Source organism: Diceros bicornis, chromosome 17 (genome assembly GCF_020826845.1).
Source record: "Diceros bicornis minor isolate mBicDic1 chromosome 17, mDicBic1.mat.cur, whole genome shotgun sequence".
In the NCBI taxonomy this organism is placed as follows: Eukaryota; Metazoa; Chordata; class Mammalia; order Perissodactyla; family Rhinocerotidae; genus Diceros; species Diceros bicornis.
The window spans coordinates 56,712,520-56,737,524 of record NC_080756.1 but is presented as its reverse complement, the minus strand read 5'-3'; the positions used below and the strand labels follow the sequence as shown (position 1 = coordinate 56,737,524).

The window sequence follows — 25,005 nt, the reverse complement described above, 5'->3', positions numbered from 1 at the left end:
GGAAGAAGGGGGCTGGGTCGTGTGAGACACTGTCTTCTGGTGAGAGGAACTTCCACATTGGCTGTCTTGAAGAACAGAAGGACCAGGGCAGTGAGCCTTGCCCAGAGGTGGGATAGTCAGATGAGAGACACAGTGTCTGACTTACCGCCCCCTGCCCACAACTATCTCTGTGTAGTTTGCCTTCTACAGTGAAAGCTACAGAGAGGGGTGATTCTTCTCAGGGAGAGGGTATGTATACTTGTGCACAGGTGTTTCCTCAGTAGGAATGAGGGAGTTGATCACTTACCACTCTTTCCTGCCACAGGGGCCCGAGGGTGAGGGGGCAGTGAAAAGAACCATTCCCAGAGATTATTCAGAGAAACAAGGCTAAGTTTGTTGCCACCACTCTCTCTCCCCAGGGGAAAACTACAAGGATCCTACTGAGGGATAATGACAAGTGCATGGCGCATGTACACACACACACACACACACACACACACACACACACACACACAAAGTAAAAATGTTATAAAAGCAGCCTGGAAATTAGAATAGAATGATCATTTATATACCTGGAATAAGTACATTTTAAGGTCCAAGGCAGAGATAAGAATATAAATGGTTATCAAACTATGTGCCACATTTTGTGTGCTCATCTTGGTTGAAACTTACATCCATTTTTAGGTGGTTCCTCCATTCTGGCACCCTTTCCTTTCCAGACATTGTGTTCAGTTGGAAGGTCAGCATGGGCCTGCGAGGATGGGAGCCCTGGGGTCTGGTCCCAGTTGTTGGTTTCCAGGACAGTCCCTTCTCTTGGTTTTCCTTCTACCCCACTGACAACCCCTTGGTCTCCTTTGCTGGCTCCTCTTCCTCTTGAACTTGAACTGTAAATTGTAGAGTACTGTGAAGGACTCGGTCTTGGGTATATTTCTCTTCATTGTCCACATTCTGTCTCTCTAGAAGATTTTAGTGCCATTGGTTTAAATATTTCTAAATATTTTAAATTCATATATCATAAATTTCCCTACCATACTCCAGACCTGAATAAACAATTGCCTCCTTGACATCTTCATTTGCATGTCTAATTTGCTTCTCCAGTTGACTATGTCTAAAAATGAGAGCTTGACTAATCCCAACTTGATAACCCCTCATCTTCCCTGTCGCAATAAATGGCACCACCAACTCATCTAGTTGCTCAAACCTGAAACCTGGTACTCATTGTTTATGTCTCATCATCTTTTCATCTCATGATCTTTTCATCACCAATTCCTACTGATTCTATCTCCCAAACACCCTCCAATCCCGTCTCCTCCCCACTCTACCTCTATTCACTCTACCTTTCCTCTAGTTCAAGTCACCATCATCTTTTCCCCAGACTACCGCAATTTCCTTGTCTTTCTATTTTTTCTTTTGCCCCTTTGTAATTCATTTTCCTCACAGCCTCTACGTAAATCAGCATGTCTCTCCTCTGCTTGAGAGCCATCATTAGCTTCGCATCCATTGCCCTGAAGATAAAACCTGAACACCTCAGTTTCTTCTGCAGCTTCACATTGTCATCTCTCCCCATGACCATTCTCCTCCCAGCACGTGGCCTTCTTTTCCTTCTTAGACACTCATGACCTTTCCAGCTCAGCGCTTTCACACTTGTTGGCCCAGAATGCTCATCCCCTGCTTTTAGCTTGGCTGGCCCATTCTGGTCTTTGAACTCTCAGTTGAAATATTAACTCTTTAGAGGGAACTTTACCAACCACCCTCTTCAAAGTTGAATTGCCAGATTCATTTCTGACATAGCATCCCACTTATTTTCTTCAAAGCATTTACTACAATATGTAAATATCTTCTTTATTGTTTACTGTTAAAATTTTCTATCTAGAATGTAATGTATTTATTGCATGAAAATGTGAGCTCCTAAGAGCAGATATTTTGTCTAGATCACTTCTAAATCCCTAGCATCTGGCACCATGATGGGCACCAGTAGCTTCTCAATAAATGTTTGTTAAATATATGAATGACCCCTACCGTCATTACAAATATCTGAATTTAGATACAACAAGAAAAACCTATCTGACAAGAAATTGGTGCTTAGTGACTGCTGGGGAAGTGTTCACCTGTCACTGGAAGCAGCGTTCCAGTCTATGGACGACGTTGTTCCTCTTATCTTCCTTCACTTGGCAGCTGGCGCTTCTAAAGGTGTGAGGCACTTACTGTTAATATGTACTTGAGAAGAATGATCCAGGCATAGGGCTTTTCTAAAGCTAAGAAATGTCTCTTTCATAAAAGAACTAAAAACAGAACTCTGATTCATGAATTTGCTAATGGATTTTCCCTCCAAGGGAACCTCCCCATGCACAGTGAAACCTCTCCTGGGGCACAGCTTTATGTCTGATGTGAGAGTAACCATGGAACATCAGCTCTGCCTGCAACTTGGCAGGCTGAACCCAATGGGTAGGGTACTCAAACGGTGGTTCCTGCCACTATATGAGACTGTGCACCCTTTTAGCAGAATGCAGGTTCCTTCCCATGCTTCTCCAAGGTTTGTTTTGAGGAGTTACTGACCTGGTTGACAACCTCATGAATAAAAATGGCAATGATGAAAACAAACAGACAAATAAATAATTCATTATAAATTTTGAAAACAAAGACAAAAAGAAAATCAGGAGTAAATCAATTTACGACCCAGAAAATAATTGCAGATAATTGGACAAGGGTAAAAGAGTATCGTCTATATTGTATTTGTTGTTGATTTCCTTTTCTTTCCTTTCAATTTTTGTTTTTTTGAATGGAGCAACTTACTAGCGTAAAGTCTAAATTGCTTAATTACACAGCCTGTAAATAGGAAAACTATCAGCTGGGTGACTCTGTACACTTGCTCTCTCACCTTTCACTGAAACACGCAAGGTGAGAGAAGGGAGTGGAAATTAACAGTACAAGCAGGAAAGGAAGTAGAAACTATTGCCCGGCAAGCCTGGTGAGGGGCAAGCCTAGAGAATGAAGACGCAGTGAGATGCTAGCCTCTCTCCAACTCACTCACTACCTGACCTCTTCTCCATATACTCAGGAGCCTTAGCTCTCTACTTCCCCCATCTCTCTGGGAGCGAACCTCTGTGGTTTTAAAACACTCTGTGCAATACAAAGAACTCTTACACGTGTCTTGTGGTTTGAGAGCAGTTTTAAGTATCATTCCCATCATTATCGTCAATGAACTCTTACTAATGATCTAACATGCACAAGAAGCTACACAAAAACACCTTGTAGTTGTCAGCCAGTTAATTTTGGCTACAGCCACCCAAAAAGGGGGAAACTGAGGCACAGAGGAGCAAATGTCAATCCTACTTGGAAGTGGTAGTCTGAAAAAATGAAACCAACCCTCCCTCACCAGACCCCAAGCTGTCTGTTCTAGCGATGAAAGACTACATGGTCTCTGGCAGAAATGGATGGAGAGCCATTCTTACCTCCTCCCTCCTGGAGAGTCCCTAACAACAAACCGTGGTCCCCTCCCATATACTGTGGGGTGAGTCTTCACCATAACGTTACTTAGGAGCAGAGGCCCTCTTTTTCCCAGGCTTGTGAGGATTGAATGAGATAGTACAGGTAAAGCACCTAGAACGTGGCTGAGACATAGCAGATGCTCAGTAAATGCAGCTATTACTTTTGTCAACACGCTTACATACCCCTTCCGCTCACCCCCTCCTCCCTTTTCTTGACTGTGCAATAAGCATTCCAGATTTGTTCCCAGGGAGTTTGGGAGCAAAGAGATTCAAAGGTGTACTTTCCTGGACTATGATACCTCTGAGATGCCACCATCTTCTGGTTCTTTCTTCACTGGGGCTGCTGCCTAAGTTCCCAGGACTCCCCTGGAAAAGTTCTGATGGGAAGGGCATGGGAGATGTCCCACTCCTTTCTCTACTGTCACTTTGCAATCCTAGGAGAGTTGCAGCCTCACCCTCCCAGGTTTGCAAACGGAGGAATGGGATTCTCTGGGAACTTACATTGGATTTAAATTGGAAGCTCTCAAGACATCTCAAAAATGCTTCTTCTATTTTTTTTCTTTAAGTAGAGTCTGGAGAAGCTGGCAATGGGTCTTGGTAAGTACAGAGGAACAAAATATGATTTGATTTTTTCATTAAATTTCCGGATGAGTGGAGGCACAGTGCTCCGTGTTGTGTGGCGGGCGGGACATGTTTTCTTATTGATCAAATGCACTGCGCAGGTCAACTCCGTAAACCGAAAAGAGAAAGGCTGATTGCGGGGGTGGAGGGGGTGTGGTATCAGGGTACTGGTGCTTGTTTAGAGGGGCCGTGAATGTGAATGTGAACGTGCGAAAAGGAGAGGCGTGCCAGGAGAGCGCGGGAAAGATTACTGGTGAGGCAAGTATGTGTCTGTTTCCCCAGCGTCCTGGCTCGCAGCAGCCCCTGGGCGAGGGGTGTGATGAGGGAGTGGGTGGGAGGGGGCAGCAGGCGGGGCCTGCCACGTCACTTGGAGAGTGTGTGTTGGGAAGGAAGGGCAGAGCCGAGAGCCCAGCCGCTGCAGCTGCGGCGGCTGCAGCGAAGGCTCGAGCGGTGGGGAGGAGGGTCCCCGCGCCCCGGCGCCGGGGCAGCCCCAGGGCCCTCTCCGAAGCCTGCGGAGCGTCTCATTGGGAGGAGGTGGCGGCTGTGGCGGCGGGAACGGTGACCTTGTCCAGACCGAGCCCGCGGTGGACGTAGGGCGGAGGCCGAGCCCCGGCAGGAGTCTTTGCCGAGCCGGAGGGAGGCGCATCTGGCGCTTCGGTACTAGCGGTAGCCGGGGGTCTGGAGCTGTTGGAGAAGCGCAGTGGGAGCTGGGAAGATCTAACCCGTCTGGACGGCGGACCCCTGCGTCCCGGAGCCCAGTCTCAGGCACGGCAAGGGGCGAAGCCACACGTCTTTTCGGGGAGCCAGTTCACACGCACCAGTTTGCAGTTCCAGGTATCCCAGTAATCTCCAGCACCCAGACGCGGATAACTGGAGGCGCGGAGCTAAATCCTCTGCGCCCAGGTCACCTCCCCAGACCTAGAGTTGCAGGGATCAGGGCTTCAGGGCTCACAGACCCAATAGCCAGGTCAGACCGCGAGTCCATAGGAGCGCGAGCCCCACCCTAAAAAGAGGGCGCAGCTGGGAGCTGAGAAGCAGTGCCGACTCCAGAGGTCGTGCGGTGGGCGCCGTCCTAGTGGCGGGGAGCGCGCCGCGGAGGGGACATGAGATCGGAGAAATCCCTTACGCTGGCGGCGCCAGGGGAGGTCCGTGGGCCGGAGGGGGAGCAGCAGGACGCGGGAGACTTCCCGGAGGCCGGCGGGGGCGGGGGCTTATGTAGTAGCGAGCGGCTGGTGATCAATATCTCGGGGCTGCGCTTTGAGACGCAACTGCGCACCCTGTCGCTGTTTCCCGACACGCTGCTGGGAGACCCGGGCCGCCGCGTCCGCTTCTTCGACCCCCTGAGGAACGAGTACTTCTTCGACCGCAACCGGCCCAGCTTCGACGCCATCCTCTACTACTACCAGTCGGGGGGCCGCCTGCGGAGGCCGGTCAACGTGCCCCTGGACATCTTCCTGGAGGAGATTCGCTTCTACCAACTTGGAGATGAGGCCCTGGCCGCCTTCCGGGAGGATGAGGGCTGCCTGCCCGAGGGTGGTGAGGACGAGAAGCCGCTCCCCTCCCAGCCCTTCCAGCGCCAGGTCTGGCTTCTCTTCGAGTACCCAGAGAGCTCTGGGCCGGCCAGGGGCATAGCCATCGTCTCCGTGTTGGTCATTCTCATCTCCATCGTCATCTTTTGCCTGGAGACCCTGCCCCAGTTCCGTGCAGATGGTCGAGCTGGAAGCAATGGTGGTGGTGTGAGCAGAGTCTCCCCAATTTCCAGGGGCAGTCAGGAGGAAGAGGAGGATGAAGACGATTCCTATACATTTCATCCTGGCATCACCCCTGGAGGAATGGTGCCAGGGGGCTCATCCTCACTAAGTACTTTTGGGGGCTCCTTCTTTACTGACCCCTTCTTTCTGGTGGAGACCTTGTGCATTGTTTGGTTCACTTTTGAGCTCCTGGTGCGCTTCTCCGCCTGCCCCAGCAAGCCAGCCTTCTTCCGCAACATCATGAACATCATTGACTTGGTGGCCATCTTCCCCTACTTCATCACCCTGGGCACTGAGCTGGTGCAGCAGCAGGAGCAGCAGTCAGCCAGTGGAGGCGGGGGCCAGAACGGGCAGCAGGCCATGTCCCTCGCCATCCTCAGAGTGATCCGCCTGGTCCGGGTGTTCCGCATCTTCAAGCTCTCCCGCCACTCCAAGGGGCTGCAGATCCTGGGCAAGACCTTGCAGGCCTCCATGCGGGAGCTGGGCCTGCTCATCTTCTTCCTCTTCATCGGAGTCATCCTCTTCTCCAGTGCCGTCTACTTCGCAGAGGCCGATGATGATGATTCGCTCTTTCCCAGCATCCCGGATGCCTTCTGGTGGGCAGTAGTAACAATGACCACGGTGGGTTATGGGGACATGTACCCCATGACAGTGGGGGGCAAGATCGTGGGCTCACTGTGTGCCATCGCTGGGGTCCTCACCATCGCCCTGCCTGTGCCTGTCATTGTCTCCAACTTCAACTACTTCTACCACCGGGAGACGGAGCAGGAGGAGCAAGGCCAGTATACCCATGTCACTTGTGGGCAGCCTGCACCGGACCTGAAGGCAGCTGACAATGGACTTGGCAAGCCTGAATTCTCCGAGGGTCCCCGGGAACGGAGACCCAGCTACCTTCCCACTCCACATCGGGTGTATGCAGAGAAAAGGATGCTCACTGAGGTTTGACCAGTGCAGGCAGGGCCTGCACGAGAAGGATGGCACTGAGCAGACAATCTCTTAGCCTTCCTTCTCATTCTCCACTACTCTCACCCTGGCTCCAGTTGACTTTCTGACCCCTTCTCCTCCACCGAGTGGATGGCAGTCTGGACTGTCAACCTTGTTGCTTGATCCCTGCAGCATTCAAGGTTTATCCATCTAAGTGACATTTTTGAAATTCTAATGGTGCCACCCATTCATGCCCATCTTCTGTCACATGGATGAGATTTCCATCTGACCATCCCTCAAGACTGCTTTTTCATGTCTGGGACTTGTAATATCTCTAAGAACAGAGATGTCAACAGGATGGAAACCAAGCATACATGGGTCCTGTTTCTCTCTTTAGCTTTGGGGCATGCACCTGTCTTAGCTTCTGGCCATGTGGTGACTAGCAGAAGCTGGAGGACAGAAAGAATACTCATCTTGCTGTTTTATTCCAGTGCCCTGTAACACCCGCTGGTCATTTTGCAGAAGACCCTCCGTAGAGCCTTTAGCTGCGCAGCCTCAAAAGATGTTATTCATCTCTAATATTGGACAGAATTAGAGAAACTACAATTAAATTTGGCCATTTGGAGGACATTAGAGTCAGTCCTGGACCAGAGGGGGCAATGGATTTCTCCAGGTGTGTTCTGGCACAGTAGACATCAGCTTTTGGTCTGTGTTTAGTCCTCCCCACTCTGATCCCCTGATCTTTAGCTTCCAGGAAGGTTCCTTCTTAGAGCCAAATACTCTCTTTGTGCAAGTGCCTTCCTGTGCAGAGGAACTGGAACAAGGGAACCACAGAGCCAGTAGAAAAGGGTGAATAGAGTCAAGCAGTTGGCTTGACTGCATTTGTGAAGAGAGGTGCCACTTAGACATTGTCATCTTGAAGGGGCAGAGGAATTTTGTTGCAGAAGGCAAATCTCTCTCACTTGCTTTCCCCTAATCCTCTCTAGCCCTCCACCCTTCTTCCTGGGGATTTGACTTAGGATTGCAGTTGAAGCCTTTCTAAAGCAACCTCCAGCTGAAACCCAGAGACAAGAGGGAGCACACGCTGGGTGCCAGCCTGGGTCTCTGCCCATTTTATGGGCAATGAAGTAGGTGGTTAGAGTGGGAAGAAGCATTATTCCTTTGCTCACAGCCTGACTGTTGGAGGTTTTTTGCTGAGTCAAGCAAACATTCGCTTGCTCTGCCCCTCAGAGCTGCAGCCGACCTGTTCTCCCTGGTAAGGTAATGTAGGGGTGGTACCACCGGGACTAAGCCATCCTCTTGCATCGTGAAACCGCTGCCTTCCATCCCATCGTCCACTTCCCCCCATTTCTCTCCTAGTAGCATCATCATTAGTTTGTTGCCTTGATAAACTGTGATGTACTGTTCTGAGCTCTTCTGGGTGCAGTTCAGAAACCGAAAGGACTGTTAACGTGTTTTTAATTTTATATCTATCCTTTAAGACTCTTTGTGAGAATTTTTAAAAAAAAATTATTTTCTCGAGCAACTTATGAAAGATGGCCTTTTGAGGGTTTTCTTGAGAGACACTGTGGCTCCTGTGAGTGCCAGATCTAAATCTGGATTTTACCACAGTTTTACAGGGTAACTTTGGTGCCACAGTTCCTCCTTGTGCCTCAGTTTCCCCACCCATTAAATGGGAACATTAATGTCTTCCCCTCCCTACCTCATGGAGAATGTCGAACTCACCTGGGAAGCTGGGAATGATGCTATGCAAATGTGTGAATTTTAGACTTGACTTTTAGTTCATTATCCTCTTTCCCTATCTCCCAAAGGCAAGGCCTCTCCCCAGAGGTCCTGCTTTGGATCCAAAGTCCAAGAATAGGCCATTCTGGGCATTAGCTCCTTAAATCCCTCTTTAGTCTCTTCAACTGGGCCTCAGTCTTTCTTCTTACCCTTCTGCAAGGAGGATACACTTTAGACAGGCTTAGCGGGCCAGGCTTCCAGGGCCAGAGGCCACCTTGATTAGGAGTGTGGCTTCTCCAAACCTGAAATACAGTAGGAGAGAGAGGAGTTCATGATTCAGAAGCTGCTCTGAGGCCATCAAGTGCTGGTTTTCCAAATCTGTTCCGTTACTCCTGGCTATTTGGGGAAAGGAAGGACCCATTCCAGAGGCAAAAGGGATGCTTCCAGCTGAGGGTAACTGTTGGAACAGGTATGCATGTATCTCTATATATGTGCATGTGATCATCCTCATCACCACACCTAATCAAACATTTCCTTTTCAAGTCAGAGCATGCCTGAAAGTAAGGGTTTGTGGAAAGCTGGGCTCTCCAGGGACTCTGGTTGCCATATCAACCTTCCAGACTGTTCTCTCTATCTTCTGATTTGGGCAGCAAGGGAGAACAGGAGACTACATTTTCTCAGCTTCTGAAATGGGAACACCTCCCACATATTGATTTAGGGACTGCTAGTGACAGGACAGGGATGTGTGACCTTCGGAAAATGAGGGGGTAGCAGGTCGCCAAAACTTCCTCCCTGGCCCTTTCTTCCTGGTTTCCCCACCCAGTCATTGAAGCTGCCTCATCTCACCCCTGATTCTCCAGAAACTTGAATGCTAAGCAACTGCCAGTTAAACCAATGTCAATATTATCTTTTTCAAAATGACAAGGGGAGCCTTGGAGGGGACATGCTCCTGGAGAGGCAGCTGGGCTGGGCCTTGCCGAGAGTCATAATAGTTTTAGTCCACAGTATCATGGACTTCTCGACTCCTCAGAGTGAGGTTCCACCCAGCACTAAGAGAGACAGAGAAAAATGATATTCCTTTCTCCAGAGAGTCTAGCTTTGCTCCTAGGAATCCTGTAGGTGGCTCTTCTTAAGACGTCGAAGAAAAACTGAGAGGCTGTGACCTGACCTAGTTTCTGGGAAGGATTTTGCCAAGCGATCCTTCTCTGACTCTGAGCTTCTTCATGTGGATTTTGTGCCCTGTGCACCGAGAGAATATTCAGCCTCTGTTGCTGCGACAGCTGGGGTGGCGATTTTAGAGCTGCCAGCAAAGGCAGGGTTCATCGTTACACCTGACTCAAGGCAGCAGGAGCTCCCAGAGGGCCTCCTGGATCTGTCAGCTTGGCTGAGATGTGAGACATTCCTCCAGCCTGATCATCCCCAAGGAGAGAGACAGACAGCTGGCCGTCTTTGCATCTGAGGTAGGTTCTACTATTGGGGAATTTCACTCCTGGCTCAGTCCTTTGAGCTAAAGTAGAACTCAGGGTGAGGAGGGGCGGAGGGATGGCGGGAGAGCATGCACTTGGGACCAAGCAAGGTTTTGATTTCCCTTTCCTCAGTGGCCACCTCACTCTCTTTCTTTTTTTTAAACAGTTTTATTTATTTATTTATTTATTTATTTATTTATTTATTTATTTGTGAGGAAGATCAGCCCTGAGCTAACATCTATTGCCAATCCTCCTTTTTTTTTTCCCCAAAGCCCCAGTAGATAGTTGTATGTCATAGTTGCACATCCTTCTAGTTGCTGTATGTGGGACACGGCCTCAGCATGGCCGGAGAAGCGGTGTGTCGGTGCGCGCCCGGGATCTGAACCCGGGCTGCCAGTAGCGGAGCGCGTGCACTTAACTGCTAAGCCACCGGGGCTGGCCCTTTCTGAGTCTTTTTTTGACTCTATCTACTTTAGTCTCCTTCTCCAGTTCTGTGCCCTCACTGCTGCCTCCTCCCTCCCTTTCTAATCATCTCCTTTTCTCTGCATTTTCCTCTTTCTATTCATTATTCACTTTCTCTGCATTTTTTTCTTCTCACGTTTCTGGTTTTTGCCCTTTTGTTGTTTTAACCTCTTCTTCCCTCTATGTGTATCTTTCTATCCTTCTCCCTCTCTCCACCTTTCAGTAGGTGGGAGCACCTATGGCATTTCTGTTGAGATCGTGCTGTGAACTCTAGGACAGCTGGGATCGTAGGGTGTTTGCTAAGAAGTTGTTCTCTGGCTAGAGATCCCCCTGTTCCCTGCCATCTCAGTATAGCAGCCTCTCCTACCATGCTCACCTCTGTGGGGGGACGTCCTGAACTTATGAAGCAAGATGAGATTGCTGTGGGTTTAGAAAAATGTCTTGCAGAAATTTCCTGAAGTTGCAAGGATAAGATGAGGGGAGAGGGGGAAAGAGAGAGAGAGAGAGAGACAGAGAGAGAGAAAGGACCTGACAAGTCTCAGATACATACTCTGCTGTACAGCACTGCAATATGTCCACCGTAGGGTTCCCCAACCTTAAGAAGCTTACAGAGAGGTTCAAGACAGACGAACAGTAGAAATAGTAAAATAAACACAGAAAAGGGATTTAGGAGAAAGGCATGAGTGGAACCAGCCTGGAAAAAGCCCTAACTCGGAGGCTGGCCTTCTGATTGCCCTTAATTCCCTCTAAGGTTCACATAGCACCCTGCTGTCTCTCTTGTGCACTGAAGGCAGGACAAAAGCAAAGGCCATAAATCCCAGTGGTGCAAGGTAGAGGGGACGCTCCCTGACAAGATGGCGTAAGATCCACCAGCCGGTCCGTAAGGAGAGCTGTGCACTCTTCTTGCCGGAGATGGTAGAGCAGAGGGTAGGTCCCACCCGCATCAGGACATGGGGGGGGGGCTGGCGGGGGAGGGGTGCGAAGATTGTGCTATTAAAACAGGGACCACCAGGGGACTTTTGGAGGATGATGGAAGTTTTCTAGAACAGGATTGTGGTGATAATTGTACAACTCTATGAATTAACCAAAAAAAGTCATTGAATTGTGAAAAAAAAAAGTGACACGAGGCTAAAAACCTGGGAGTTTCATATCCTGGCTGGGAGAATGGCTTGGTTTTATAAATCTAGAGGTTTAGCGTCTCTAAAGATGGCCCAGCTTGAACATCAGGATGGAATGACAATTTTTTTCTTCTGCCACACGGGGACACTTGCGAGCTTCCATTTAGCTCCTCCTTGTACTCATGCACAGTGCCAAGAACTGTTTTTGTTTTTTGTTTTAATTTTGACAATCAAACCATTGTGGGATGTGCATGGTTTTTTTCTCGTTGCTCTGAAGTCAGGTCACGCCATTTTGCTAAGTGCAGAGCGTGATCAGCACATGGTGAACTAGGATGAGTGCGATGGACGTTATTCATTACATGGGACCAGGGCAATGAACTTGCCCGGTAAGCAACAAAAAACAAAAACCCCACAAACAAACCCAAACCCCCACCTCATCTCTGCACCTGTAAACTCACAATTCCTTCAGAAATTGCCCGGGAGTCCCTGTTCTATTCTCCCGACCCCACCACCTCCCTCCTTCAGAGCCATTAACCCTCTATGGCCGCTGCTGGGGCCAGCGGTCCTTGGCGCTTTGGTAAACAGAGGACATGGCATCACAGCCCTCCGTCCACTCGCTCTTCTCCCCTGTCGCTCCGCAGACTTTGTTCTCCTGCTCTTACTTGCCTTTTGCTCGCTGATCCCTTCCTTCTCTCCCTTTGGTGCGTTTCCTCACATGATGCCTTCCGGTCCTGCTGCTTGTCACTGCTGCTCTCCACTAGCTGAGCCCTTGCGTTTGACAGTATTTCTTTCCCCTACATCTCTACACAAATGCCGGATAGATTCCCAGAGAATATTGTCCTCCGGGGACACGCTGGCTGGAACTGGCATCCCGCCTCTGATTGGTTTTGACTGCAGGTTATTTCCCCAGGAACAGAGTGTGGTCTGATTTCAGCTTGTCAGAGTCACTCAGGGAAGGAAGAGAAATCCATTCTTGAAACTGTAGGATTTCATCTCTTCATCCCACTTTCTACCGGCTGCCTCAGGTTGCACAGATATCTCATGGCAGAATAAGGCCTGGAGCTTGGGGCTTTGGCAGGAGAAGGAGCTTCCCAGATGCAGGCCACTGGGAATGACGACAGATGGGCTCTTGGTTCTCGTGTTACCGTGTCTCCCGATGAACCACTTTCCTGTTCTGCGCCTGAAGTCCCTGTGGGGTTGGAGATTGCCATGTCTTTCACATCCTTTGCTCTGAACTCCTGGAGAAAGGAGTTCACCTGCCTCTTTGTCCCTTCTTGGTCCTCATCCCCTTGGTATCCTAAAGAGGGAGTGGAAACCTCTTGGTGACCCCTTGTGAAGGGTTATCCAAATAAGACAGTGACTCCCTCATTCGCAGAACGAAAGAGAAAAGGGGCCTACATTATAGTAAGTGTCATTAATACTGGTCTCACCTTGTCTATCACTTCGCTTAGCCCTGGTGGGGTTTGTGACTATTTTTTTTTTTTTTAACACAACTCCAACCTCATCACTGTTACTATGAAGAGGATTTTCCTTAGTCTGTCATGGGCCCCAGCAGATACTCTTTGCCTGCCCTTAGCAAGCATCTTGGAACCTTAAGCAGCCTCCACTGCAGGCTGCAGGAAGCATAGACAGACCCCGGCTCTTTGGTGAGAGCAAAACCGACATTTCAAAAGGAAATTGAAGCCACGCAGTCTGCTGGCGCTGCTATTTTTGACATGCTTGCTGTTCTCTCAGGGCTTGACAACCGCTGTCTCCAGGAGACAGACAAACCCGCTCTTGGCAGCAGAGATACTCTGCTTTGAACAAGAGCATGGGAAGACAGTCCTGTGGTTGGGAAGGGCCGGGCGGATGTGCCATTCCTTTCCTCTCCTCCTAGAAGCTCTGCACCTGCCCAGTGGGGTCCGTGGATCCAAGGCTGGAGGCGCTGTCCTCGCCTGCTGAATCCTCCTCTGCTTTCATGCTCCCCTGTGGGAGTGGTCCTAGCAGGAATGAGAACGGCACCGTCCACTGAAAATGCATTTAGTGCCCTCAGACATCATGTCATAGAACAAAGAGGTTAGGAGCACGGACTCTTGTGCCAGATTTTCTGGGTTCAAATCCCACCTCTGCCACTAACCTGCTGGGTGACACTGGGCAAGTTCTGAAACCACCCTGTACCTCAGTTTCCTTCCCTGTAAAGTGGGGGATAATAATAGTACCAATCTCATAGGGCTGTTTTGGGGGTTAAATGAGTTAATATATGTACAACGTTTATGTAATGTGTAACACTATGTAACAATACGTAAGCATGTAAGCACTATACAAAGATTGGCTGTTATCATCATCAGTATTACCCTACAATAACCAAATGAGGCAGGTAGGCTAGGCATTGTTTTCCTCTTTGGCAGATAAGACGGTTGTGGCTCAGAGGGAATGTGACATGTTCAAGGGCATACAGCTAATGGGTGGCCCATCGTCCTCAGGGGAGATGTAACAGAACAGGACACTGTGAGGGTCTGATTGGTACTAAGCAAGAAGAGCGAATGAATTCATGGTTCCTAAATGTGTATATAGGCTTTTGTTACACTCTAGTTTCTCTCTCTGATGGAAAACCAGCAGGTGCCCTGTGCTTTTTCCCCTGTAGGGCTCTGAAAGCACACAGCTGTATGTATATGTCTTTCTCTAGAGCCCTTCCTTACTACCGTTGCTGTTCTCCTCCCCTCACATTTTAACATTCCAGGGGGTTGGCACTCCACTAGAGCCTTCCTCATACACTTCCTCGCATCTTCATCCTTGGGACAAATGCAGGGTCTCACAGGTAGCCCCAGGGATGGAACCCATAAGTTAGACTCCAGTTCAGAGTTTTTGTACATTATTACAGTGGTCTTCAAAATCTCACCCACCCTGGTCCTCGTCTTCAGCATCCCCTTCTCTCCCTGGCCCCTTCACGTCCACTGCACCCACCTGCTCACTTTGCAGGTGGGGGTACCCTGTAATGTTCCTTGGGTGTGTCCCAGCTTCCCTTTCCTCCTGTCAGGTAGAGGAGACAAGAGACCCGGAGGCAGAAGAAGCCGGCTCGCTCTACTCCTGTGGGTCTCCCTTTGCTTCCACGTGACTGGAGAGCAGCTGCCTCAGCTCTCCTTGGGGTCCCTACTCAGGCCTGAATGCTCTGCGCCCCCTCAGCTTGTTCCCACAGCCACTGCGGCTTCCCACAGAGGACCCAGCCCAGCGCAGGGCAACGGGACAGCCCTCCCCATTCTCAACTCGGGGTTTCTTGGCTTGCTTGCCTTAGAAGTTAGAGAACTGGGGTCTGAATCACTGAGCATCAGCTGCACCTCATTTAACCTCTCCAAGCTTCGGTTTTGTCATCTGCAAAATAAGGAAGCTGATTCCACTTGCCTCACATGGTTGTTGTGAGGCTCAGAGGAGGCTGCAAGTTAAAGAGTTTAGCAGGAAATAGGCTCTCAGCAGAGTTGGGCTCTTCCCTCTGCCAGGCAGCCTCTGTGACACTGAACAGCCACTGGGGGTGGGGCTGGAGCCACCTGCACTCTCAGATAGAGGCAGGGTCCCTGCAGACTTCAGGTTTGTTCTCTGAAACAAACATTTAAATGAAATATGACATTGGGCCGGCCCCGTGGCTTAGCGGTTAAGTGTGTGCGCTCTGCTGCTGGTGGCCTGGGTTCAATCCCGGGCGTGCACCGACGCACTGCTTCTCTGGCCATGCTGAGGCCGTGTCCCACATACAGCAACTAGAAGGAATGTGCAGCTATGACATACAACTATCTACTGGGGCTATGGGGGGAAAAGTAAAATAAATAAAATTAAAAAAAAATAAAATAAAAAAATAAATGAAATATGACATAAAAAACAGACTCAGGGTAGCTGCTATTTTACCAGAAGTTTCTTTGCCTAAAGGATTCACAGCAGAATCTCCTTAAATAATTGCACTTAAGATGTGATTTAATATATAGAAATATAATCTGAATATATCTTGTAAGAATAGGATGGATATACTGGTCATATTTTTTTCAATAGTTAGTTTCCAACCAAAGTAGAATGAGGATTCTCACTCAAACCTTCCCATGAGCAGCAGAGCACTGCGAAGGGCAATTTCCAGGGTCACAGATGGACAGAGCATGAGAGCTGGGAGGGGCCGTAAATGCCTCCCTAGATGAAGGAGGAACCTGATGCAGAGAAGTGGAATAACTAACCCACCATCACACAGGCCAGCAGGGGCAGAGTTGAGTCTAGAACTCACATTTTCTGACTCCAACACCAGAATTTTTTTCCATGGAAAATGGAAACCTAAGGATTACTTAAACATTTTTTTTTAACCAACTTTATTCATTTCCTACCCAACCAAACTCCTTAGCAGAGCAGTCCGTGGGAAATGGAATTGAGTGCTTTTAAATTTCATCCCTCTCACCGCTGACTTTCCAGGGTGCGGAGGCAGCAGGCCTAGCTAGAGACATCCTCAATCAGATGACCAGCTCCTGGATTCTTAAGGAGGGACTAATAATTGTTAGTCTTGCGAGTGCCAAAGAAATTTTCACACTGGGCACAGAGAGGCTCATGTGCAGGCTCTGGCCTGGGCAGCCAAGCCCTGGGCTTCTAATGTCACTGAATAAGAGCTTCTTTGATCTTTTAGGGCTTTACTTTTTCTGTTAAATTTAGTGGCTGGGCTGCAGAAAATTGTCATAGATTGGAAATCCTGAAAGCAGGAGGTTACTTGAGACATGTGTTTTATGGAGGAAGGAAGAAACGTAGCAGGTTAGCATCTTACCCACGAGTGCCAACTCCGATGCCCTGGGAAATAGAAGCCAGCTTCTAGACTCTTCCCTGCACTTTATTGCCCTGGTAGAGAAAGAGAAATTACTGTTGGGTTACAGATCTCTTTTGTAAATCACAGGACTAGGGTCAGGAAGAACAAAGTTTCCAGAAGCCATGGTAGCTGAGCCATAAATCAGCCAGGCGCTCCCCAGCTGCTCTGAGGCAATTTGGCATGGCTAGAAAGAGAGAAGAGCCTGGCACGCTGGGAAAAGAGCTTATGTCCCCTGCAGGACTGCTCTCTGTGCTTTGGGGGAGGGGTCACATTTGCCCAGGAGCAGTACCCATGTGTACACACGGGGAACCCAGGCTTCACCCACACCCAGCCAGACTCCGCTCCTGGTAGTTGCCTTCTACTCCTCAGGAAGTGTGTTTGTTTTTTGTTTTATTTATTTATTTACTTTTGTGCATCTGCAACCCTCTGGTATATGGTTTTACATGCCTGCAGAACTCCAAATAGCAATCACAGAGCACCTAACCTAAAACTGCAGGGTGCTCCTGATGAGAGGTCCTAAGTCAGTGACTCGTGGGTCAAATAGGACACAATGTTAAGAAATATTGGATATGACAATTATATCTCAATAAAGCTGGAAAAATAAAAATACAAGAAGCATTGGAAGATTTCACATGTAGACCTGGATTTTTGGTTTCTTTTGAAAAACAAAAGGTCTGGTCTCGTTGATCCTGCATTTCTGCTTTCCGGCCTCAGTCAGCAGGAGCTGAGCCCAGCTGCTCCCTTCAGAAGGGCAGAGGGTCCTTTTATGCCCAGTGCTCAGTGAGGCAGGGCCCACCTGTCGTTTTCAGCGCGTCCACAGCTCTGTTTTTCTTGTAGGTGGGAAACATTTCCCTATGTGTGCGTTTCTACCAAAAGCTAGAAAATCGAAGACTGAAGGTGCACGTGTAGGAAAACCCTGGGGCACTGGTGCATGTGGCCACTCTCGAAAGCCTTCCTTGATGATCGCATTTATGATGAGTCGCAGTGGACTGTAAGGTGGGGATGGAGTAGGTGTGGTTGTTAGAAACAGAGAGGGAGAGCAGAAGCAAGGGCTGACGGGCTGTGGAGGGGACAGTCACAGCTCCAGATGAGACACTGAATTGTGAGGCCACAAGGAGAGAAGGGACCTCGCAGGAATCAGGGACGTGCTAAGTTATGTTCTCTGTCTAGTTAAGCAGGCAGGGAAATATATGATGCAATTAAGGATTTCCATCTAAAATGATTAAAATGAGAAAAAGGCAAACTTCAGTGTTTGGATATTCCAGATTTGAGGATAACCTCCCTCTTCTGTGATGTTGGGTAATGAGACATCGCTCTCTTCCTGCTGGCTGGCATTGAGAGAGAGTGAAAAGCAGGGATTCATAAGTGGGATCATGTGGGTTTCCTGGGTAATGGCTGGCCACCAAGCCACGGGCATCTGTTCGGTTGTCTGTGCAATCTCGTGAGCCCCGTGGTCATTCTGAGATCTTTTCTTGCCTCTCTTCCTGGATTCTTCCCAGTTGGTTTCAGCTCTCACATGGACTCTCCTGTCTGTGAAGCTTCCTGGCCAAAAGTTAAATGACTGTAGAGACGGAACGGTGTCCAACATTATTGCCTTTGGAGAGAGATGAGAAAGACTCTCCTCTTTTCCTTGCTGTATCTGTAATTTCGTGAAAATATTTCAGGGCCAGAATTCGGGAGGAGAGTCTCAGCAGCACTTTGGGCTAGAGTCAGCTCAGAATCCTTAGGATTCCAGGAGGGGAGTGGATTTCACACTGCTCATCTATCACTGGGGACAGCTTCCACTTCTGAAAACCCAAATTTAAAAGGATTCTAGAACCCTCCCTAAACTCCCCCCAAAATTGCCCTTTCCAGGAGTGCAGAAAAATTATATCAGGTTGGGCTTAAAGAAAATCCATCATGGGCCTTACGTCTTAATGCCCGTCTGCTTCCCTTTTCCCAATAGATGCACTTCTGAAAATTGCTGTTGTTTTTGACATGAGTGTGTGTGTGGGTGTGCATGTGCAAATAGAAATAATAGAATCATTTTCCTATCAGAGGTGCTTTTTAATGGAAGGGGCCCTTTCGTGTTTAAAATTCACACGATATAGCTAACCTTAAAAGAGAGTATACAATCTATAGAAAAATGAACTTAAACTAGTTGATGGCATACTTCATTCCATCATAATTCCTTCCTCCAATGGAAGGAAAGGGAATGCTGTGGTATTAGAAGTGGTGAGGATGCTGACCAGATTTGAAAAAGCAAGACCCTTTTTATCCATTGAGGAACTGGGGGATATTTTTCAAAATATACGTTTAAAAGTGGGTACTCTGAGAAACTCTATTACCATTTTCTCTTTTTCTTACTGTGCTTTGCTTCTCTAGGTGATGAATTGGCAAGTATGCAGCATCGCATGTCCCACACCCATAGCTGTGTCAGGTGAGGTAGGATGGGAGAAATGAAAACACGGTTCTGGGCCCCAGTCTCTCTGGTGACCATGTTGGAAGGGGCGATGTCGGCTGACCCGGGAGTCAGCGCCCAGTCTGCCGCCCCCTGGCTGTGTAACTGTGTGGCCTTGGGAATGTTGGGAACCTCTCTGAGCCTCAGTTTTCTCCTCTGTACAATGGGCTGTTATAATGTCCCTCATGGTGGCTGGTGGAATTAAATGAGATAATGCCAACCAGGGGGCATCCCAGGGCCTGGCACGTAGTAAGCATTCAATAAAAGTGGGTTATTATTTCCATGTCTCTTTCTTCTTTGTCTGCTTAGTGGGGTACTGAGGCACAGGCAAGCCTCTGAAAATTGCCTGACCTTTAGGAACCGTTGAAACCACTCAATGCTCTCATAGGTCGAAGTCTTTAGGGAAACATATATGTAATAGTTTCTCTCACTTGGTAGATTTAGATTTCCTGATCTGACACTGACTGTGCTTCAGCTATTCAATCATCAGATAGTTGGCCGTAACAGAGGTGACTCATGGAAAGGGGCTTAATAAACCCTTTTAGACTTTAGCTTCTGTGCTAAAAAAGCCAACAGACAAGAATATCCAGAGATTCTGATAAATTTCTTTAAGAAGAACATAGTGGGGCTGGCCTGGTGGCATAGCAGTTAAGTGCACGTGCTCTGCTGCTGGCGTCCCAGGTTCGGATCCCAGGCATGCACCGACACACCGCTTGTCAGGCCATGCTGAGGTGGCGTCCCATATAAAGTGGAGGAAGATGGGCACAGATGTTAGCCCAGGGCCAGTCTTCCTCAGCAAAAAGAGGAGGATTGACAATAGATGTTAGCTCAGGGCTAATCTTCCTCACACATACACACACACAAAAAACATAGACAATGAGGTAACTTGTCCATTCAAAACCCCTGGGAGCAGTGAGAACTTCCAACACACTTAGGAATACCTGACAGGTCGGGTAACCGAGTGTGGACAGATTGTGTGGCTTGCTGTTCACTTGCCTGACTTTAGAGCTGGCCTTGGGTGGGAGAGTGAGCTGTGAGGAGGTGGTAGAGGGACCCAGGAAGAGCCTTCCTCTGGTGCCGAGCAGGCTCATCAATGTGCCTTTCGTGATGTGTTTGGGGTCGACGTTCTTTGGAATTACACTACAAGCCTGGGGAAAATGTGGCTCAATTTACAGATACTGTGTTTCTTTGCATACGTTTCAGGAATATATTTAATTTGCAAGGAAGTCGGCTGAAGTCACTTAATGACGTGTAAGTAGAGAATAAGACAAAAGCACGTGCAATTATGGAGCAGGAAGAGACTTCCACAAGTCACGGAATCTCCTGCTCTTACCGCGTGAGAACAAGTTCTACTGATCCCTGGCCTGTTCTGAAACATCCCCAGAGAGAGCATCCATAACCCAGACTCCTTCAAACTGTTCGGGTTTGAGCTCCACAACTTTAGCTATCAGGATGTTTCCCTTCTGTTTCGGTTACACATTTCTGCTGTACTTTAAACTTCCTTCCTTCTCTTTCGTCCTCTACTGAATGGGTACTCAACTGACCCTATTGCCTGGAAACACTTCTTATGCCAGAGTTCCGCAAATGTGATCTGCAGAGCGCTAGTCCTTCACGAGATTCCCAGGCACTACATTTCACAAACGCTGTGTCTTGGAGATACACAGTGCATGTGAACATAAGATTAAAGGCTCTGAGAAGTCCTGCAGCAAGTAAACCTATTTCACTTCTTTAACCCCATGTTCTTCAAATTATTTTTACCGGAGAGTCTCCACCCCCTTTTTTGGGGTAACTTCTGTTCACATCTCACAAAAACTGTAATCCAAGGAATACATCTTGAGAAACTCAAAAGAGATCTGAAACTCTTTGTGATGGATTTGAATCCATGGAGACTCAGCCCTTAAAAGTTTCCTCAAATGGACCATTTTGTGGTTTCTTATCAACCCTCTTGAAGTTCTCCACACTCCTCTTGAGTTGTGCAGAGCCATACAGAATCAGTGTTTTGGTCAAGCTCTGAATATGTGAAAGAGGACATCCTCTCCCCTGTTGACCTTCACAGTCTTCTTAAATAGAGAAAAATAACTGTAAGCGCTGGTCTTATTTGTTAGATTTTGAGTTTCTGCTCTACTTTGCTAGCAAACGTCCATATTGCAGATGCACTCCTCCAGATAGATGACTTGTGGTGGTGTCTTATGATGTAACTGCCCAATTTCCACGCATGTTGTTAATCAAATCAAAGATTATAACGTGTGTTTCTATTTACAAGTACTTTTCTAACTCAACTGGACCTTTTAATGAAAGCATTCGAGCACACCTTTACTGATCATCATATTTATAAAACCTTATGCACAATCTGAGCAAGACACAAGGAAGTACTAGCAGTGAGCTCTAAGTAACCAGGTGTTCAGTCTTCTTTCCCATTTTGATAAACACTGTTTTCAAGCGTGACACACTCTTTCTCTCTCCCAGGGAACTTCAGGCGCTGGTACCTCCCTGTTGGATCTCGTTCCTCCAGTGCTGGGACTGAAGTTCTCTGGGAAGCTCTTTCTGCTGCGTGTTCTTTGTGCTGGCGAGGGCTCTTATCTTTGACTCTTCTCTGCTCATCCCTGGAAAAGCCCAACGCTCTTGTCTGCTCCTCCAGAGCTGGCCCAGGATGAAATTCTTCAGTGTTTTCCCTTCTGGGCTCAGATGGAAAAGGAGGAAGGATGTAGTTGGCTCTTGGCCTGTTGTTGCGTTTGCACCTGCTTCTTCTCTGGATGTCTTGGGCTGTGAGGAGGAATTTCTGATATCTGACTGTTTCTTTCATTGTTAAATCCACTAAAAGGCAGAACAAGCTGACTGTGGGGAAGGCAGGAATCGCATCTGATTCTGCATCTCTCATTGACCTGCTGTGTGCCCCTGAGCAAGTCACCCGGCTGGCACCCAGGAAATTTTAGCTATTTGGATTCTTCTCTGGCCCAGTGTCTTCATCTGTAAAGTTAGATGTTAGACTAGACAATTTTTGAGTTTTTGCTTAAAAATTCTATGGATGCTCAAGCTTATTCATTAAACGTACAGCTGGTTCCTTGATAACTTGGCAAACTTTATTGCTTGTCTTTTGCCACCAGAATAATCATTTAAAAAGAGAGTTGGATTTACTAAAATCCCAACTTTATATAGAATCGTTGAATTTTAGACGTCATCTCCTCCAGCTTCTTATTTTACAAAGATCAGAACTTAACACTTAAAAATATAATGAGCAGGTTGTAGCAAAGTTTTAAAAGAGATGTAATAATTTTTATATAATACCAAGTATAATAAATCTCTTCCCTCTGCTTTTCTCTTCCCTCTCTCCCTCCCTCCTTCCCTTCCTTCCTATTTTTCTCAGATGAGGTCTATCTTGGTTATTAAGTGATTCCAGATCTTTTTTATTTCAAAGTTGCAAAATAAACATTCCTCGGTCTTGGCTGTGTTAAGCACCTTGGCATTGTGATTGGAAACATGCTGGGCATGGAAAGGCACGTCTATATTAAGCAGAAGCAGGGGAATGCAGACCAGCTGGTGCTGACCAGGGTTCTCTGGGTGTCAGGCTCCCCACTGGTGGAGGGAGCCTGTAAGGAGAATAAAGGAAAGAAAAGTTGGTCCAAGGCTTTGATATCCTTAGACAAAGTAGAAGCTAGCTCTTTCCATTTCTGGGAAAGGGCAGTGACCCCAAGGGCAGGCGTTGGACTGTGTGCTGGGGTGGCCCCATGGTGCCGTCAACGGCTCTGGACAGACGGTCTTGGCTGGATAGAACGCATCTGGCTTTTCCTTCCAGCTCAGCCCTGGGAGCCGGCGCTGCACGTCCAGACCAGGGGCCCCACTGAGCCAGGTCCCAGCCCGCAGGCTCCGCCAGGTCCTGGTGCTTCTTGCTGTCTGTTCCTCCTCCTCCCCCTCCCGTTTAGCTGCCCCTCCGGCTCCCAGTGCAGCCCGACGACACAGCGGGGCCTGGCTGCGTGGGCTCCTAATGCGCCCTTTCACCTTGAGCAAGTTGCTTAAAATAAACATTTTATTTTCTGACTTTAAAAGTAATATCTGCTCATTATGGAAAATTAGTACAGTTCAGAGAAGTGTAAGGAAGAGAATAAAAGTCCCCATAATCCCACAACTGGAGACATTCATACATTCTTGGCATTTTGTTGTGTTTTTCTTCCAGACTAGCTCTGTCTCTATATCTCCGTAGAGATCATATTGTATGTCATTTTAAAAACTTCATATTATATCTCTACTTATCTCATGCAATTATTCTATAACCGTCATATAGTGCACTCTTATTTTGGTAACTTTTCCCCTATTTTTTGACATTTAGGTTGTTTGTAGCTTTTTATTCTTCTAAGTGATGCTACGGTGAACATTTTTAGTATAGATATTTGTTCACATTTATGACTATTTCCTTAGGTTGTATTCCTACAAGAGTCAAGAAGTATGAACGAATAATTTTCTAGACCTCAGCTTCCTCACCTAAAATAAAGCAACAATAATTAATAGCAGCAAACACTTGCCTAGCGTGTCGTGTGCGAGGCACATTTGTAAGGGCTTTACATGTATGAACTCATTCAGTCTTCCTAGCAGCCCTGTGAGCATTTCCGTCTCCCGCAAGGAGCTGGCCCCCGGTGGCACAGCCAGGAGGTGTGGTGGTAGGATTTCCACCCAGGCAGTCTAGCTCGAGTCCGTGCTCTCACTGCTGTGCGAATCCGGCCCCTGTGAGATGAAAGAACTAAACCCAGCAGCCCCCAGGGTACCTTTTGGTCCTAACATTACCTGCATTATTCAATTCTACACTGGCCATCCATGTTCCCAAGGAACACAGTGGCCTGGTATGAGTTCACCGGCTCCTTTCATCCTCTTCATCCCTCTGTTTGTGTGTTGATGAGGTTGGGGTCTCTGTGTGTGAGTGTGCATGTATGTGTGTGTGTTTATATAATCTTATGCGTGGAACAGAGTCAGCAGAAAGTGTGAAATAAGAAAGCCTGGACAGCCCATAGACAAACAATAAAACACTGGTAATCTCCGCTATTAGTTATAGATAACTTGTCATGGTTTCCTTTTTATCTTAAGGTTCTCAGGCTCTTTGGCTGGGAGATTTGTCATTTAATAATTGGACTGTCACCCAGCGAAGCAGGAATGGGATTGGTTCTGGCCGTCTAGAGCGACCCCATCCCAGAAGCACATGTCTGCACACACTGTCTGAGGAGGACCCCTTCCCCCAGAGCTGCTGCGCCCTCGCTGTCAAGAGCATTGCTGGGGGTGATTGCTCATCCTGTAGGGAAGTAGATACCAGGCAGACTTGTCACTGGAGTGTCACGTCCACATTGAGCCTTTATCGCTCAATATAGAGATTGCCAGAAATCCCTGAACTTCTGAGTCAGTAGATCTGGGAGAAGCCGAGTCTGCTTTTTAAAGACAAATGCTCCCAGTGATAATCTTCAGGAAGTTTGGGGAAGTCTTAGGTAGTGGGTCTCAGCCGTCACAGGGCACTAGAATCACCTGGGATGCTTTTTTAAAAAGTACCATTTCCTGCCTCCTCTGCTGTCTTATCCCCGTGTCTCTCCCGCATTTAAATAGCTGGTCTAGGGTTGGCTCCAGGTGCAGCATTTTAAAAAGTTTCTCAAGAGATTTTAGTGTGCAGCCAGAGTTGGGAACCACTAGTCTAAGAAATTCTGGTGATAATAATTTTATACCTTTACATTTAAGTGCATTTCACATTGTACAAATCTCTTTCACAATTGAACATCATAACAATCCACTAAGGTCAGTATAGCAGGCATTATGATGATTGCCCTTGGCCCAGAGAGGTTGACTGACTTGCCCAAGGTTGCACAGCTTGTTCCTCAGTCAGCTGCAGCAGCTGTTCTCTGCTCAGCCCAGGCCAGTCCTGCCAGGCCCTGTGGGAAAGGGCCACCTCGCCTCCCCTGAATATCCTCCAGGACAGATCGTCTCAGCCTCCACCAGATGCCTCACCCGGGGCTGGCACTCAAGAGGCTCTTGCTTTTCATTCTCACCCATGTTCCTTCTCAGAGAGCCTCCTTGTGAAACGTGCAGTTACGTTTTTCTCCCGAGCTCCATCCCACTTAACAGTTAGATAATGGCACTGAGGGACAGAAGGCCTGGGGCCTGGACAGTGCATGTCACCCACAGTGCTCTGATCCTCAGCCCCAGATCTGGCCTTCACTGCTCACCCCCTGCAGAAAGCGCAGCTCACTGCAGGAGCAAGGAGA

At 48.0% G+C, this 25,005-nt stretch overlaps 1 protein-coding gene across 4 annotated transcripts in view; it reads left to right on the top strand.

Annotated features, from left to right (window-relative positions):
• Nucleotides 1-4,526: 4,526 nt before the first annotated feature.
• The window catches only part of KCNA6 (potassium voltage-gated channel subfamily A member 6), a 43,714-nt gene continuing 23,235 nt past the window's right edge, over nucleotides 4,527-25,005 (top strand). The window contains exons 1-3 of one of the 4 annotated variants that reach the window (XM_058559011.1): nucleotides 4,527-9,945; nucleotides 18,697-18,751; nucleotides 19,976-20,195. In XM_058559011.1, the coding sequence (XP_058414994.1) occupies nucleotides 5,192-6,784 (1,593 nt within the window). In that variant the 5' untranslated portion in view covers nucleotides 4,527-5,191 and the 3' untranslated portion in view covers nucleotides 6,785-9,945; nucleotides 18,697-18,751; nucleotides 19,976-20,195. Of the gene's footprint in view, nucleotides 9,946-18,696; nucleotides 18,752-19,975; nucleotides 23,098-25,005 lie in introns of those variants that run through there. The other 3 variants (XM_058559010.1, XM_058559012.1, XM_058559013.1) reach the window with 3 other exon arrangements.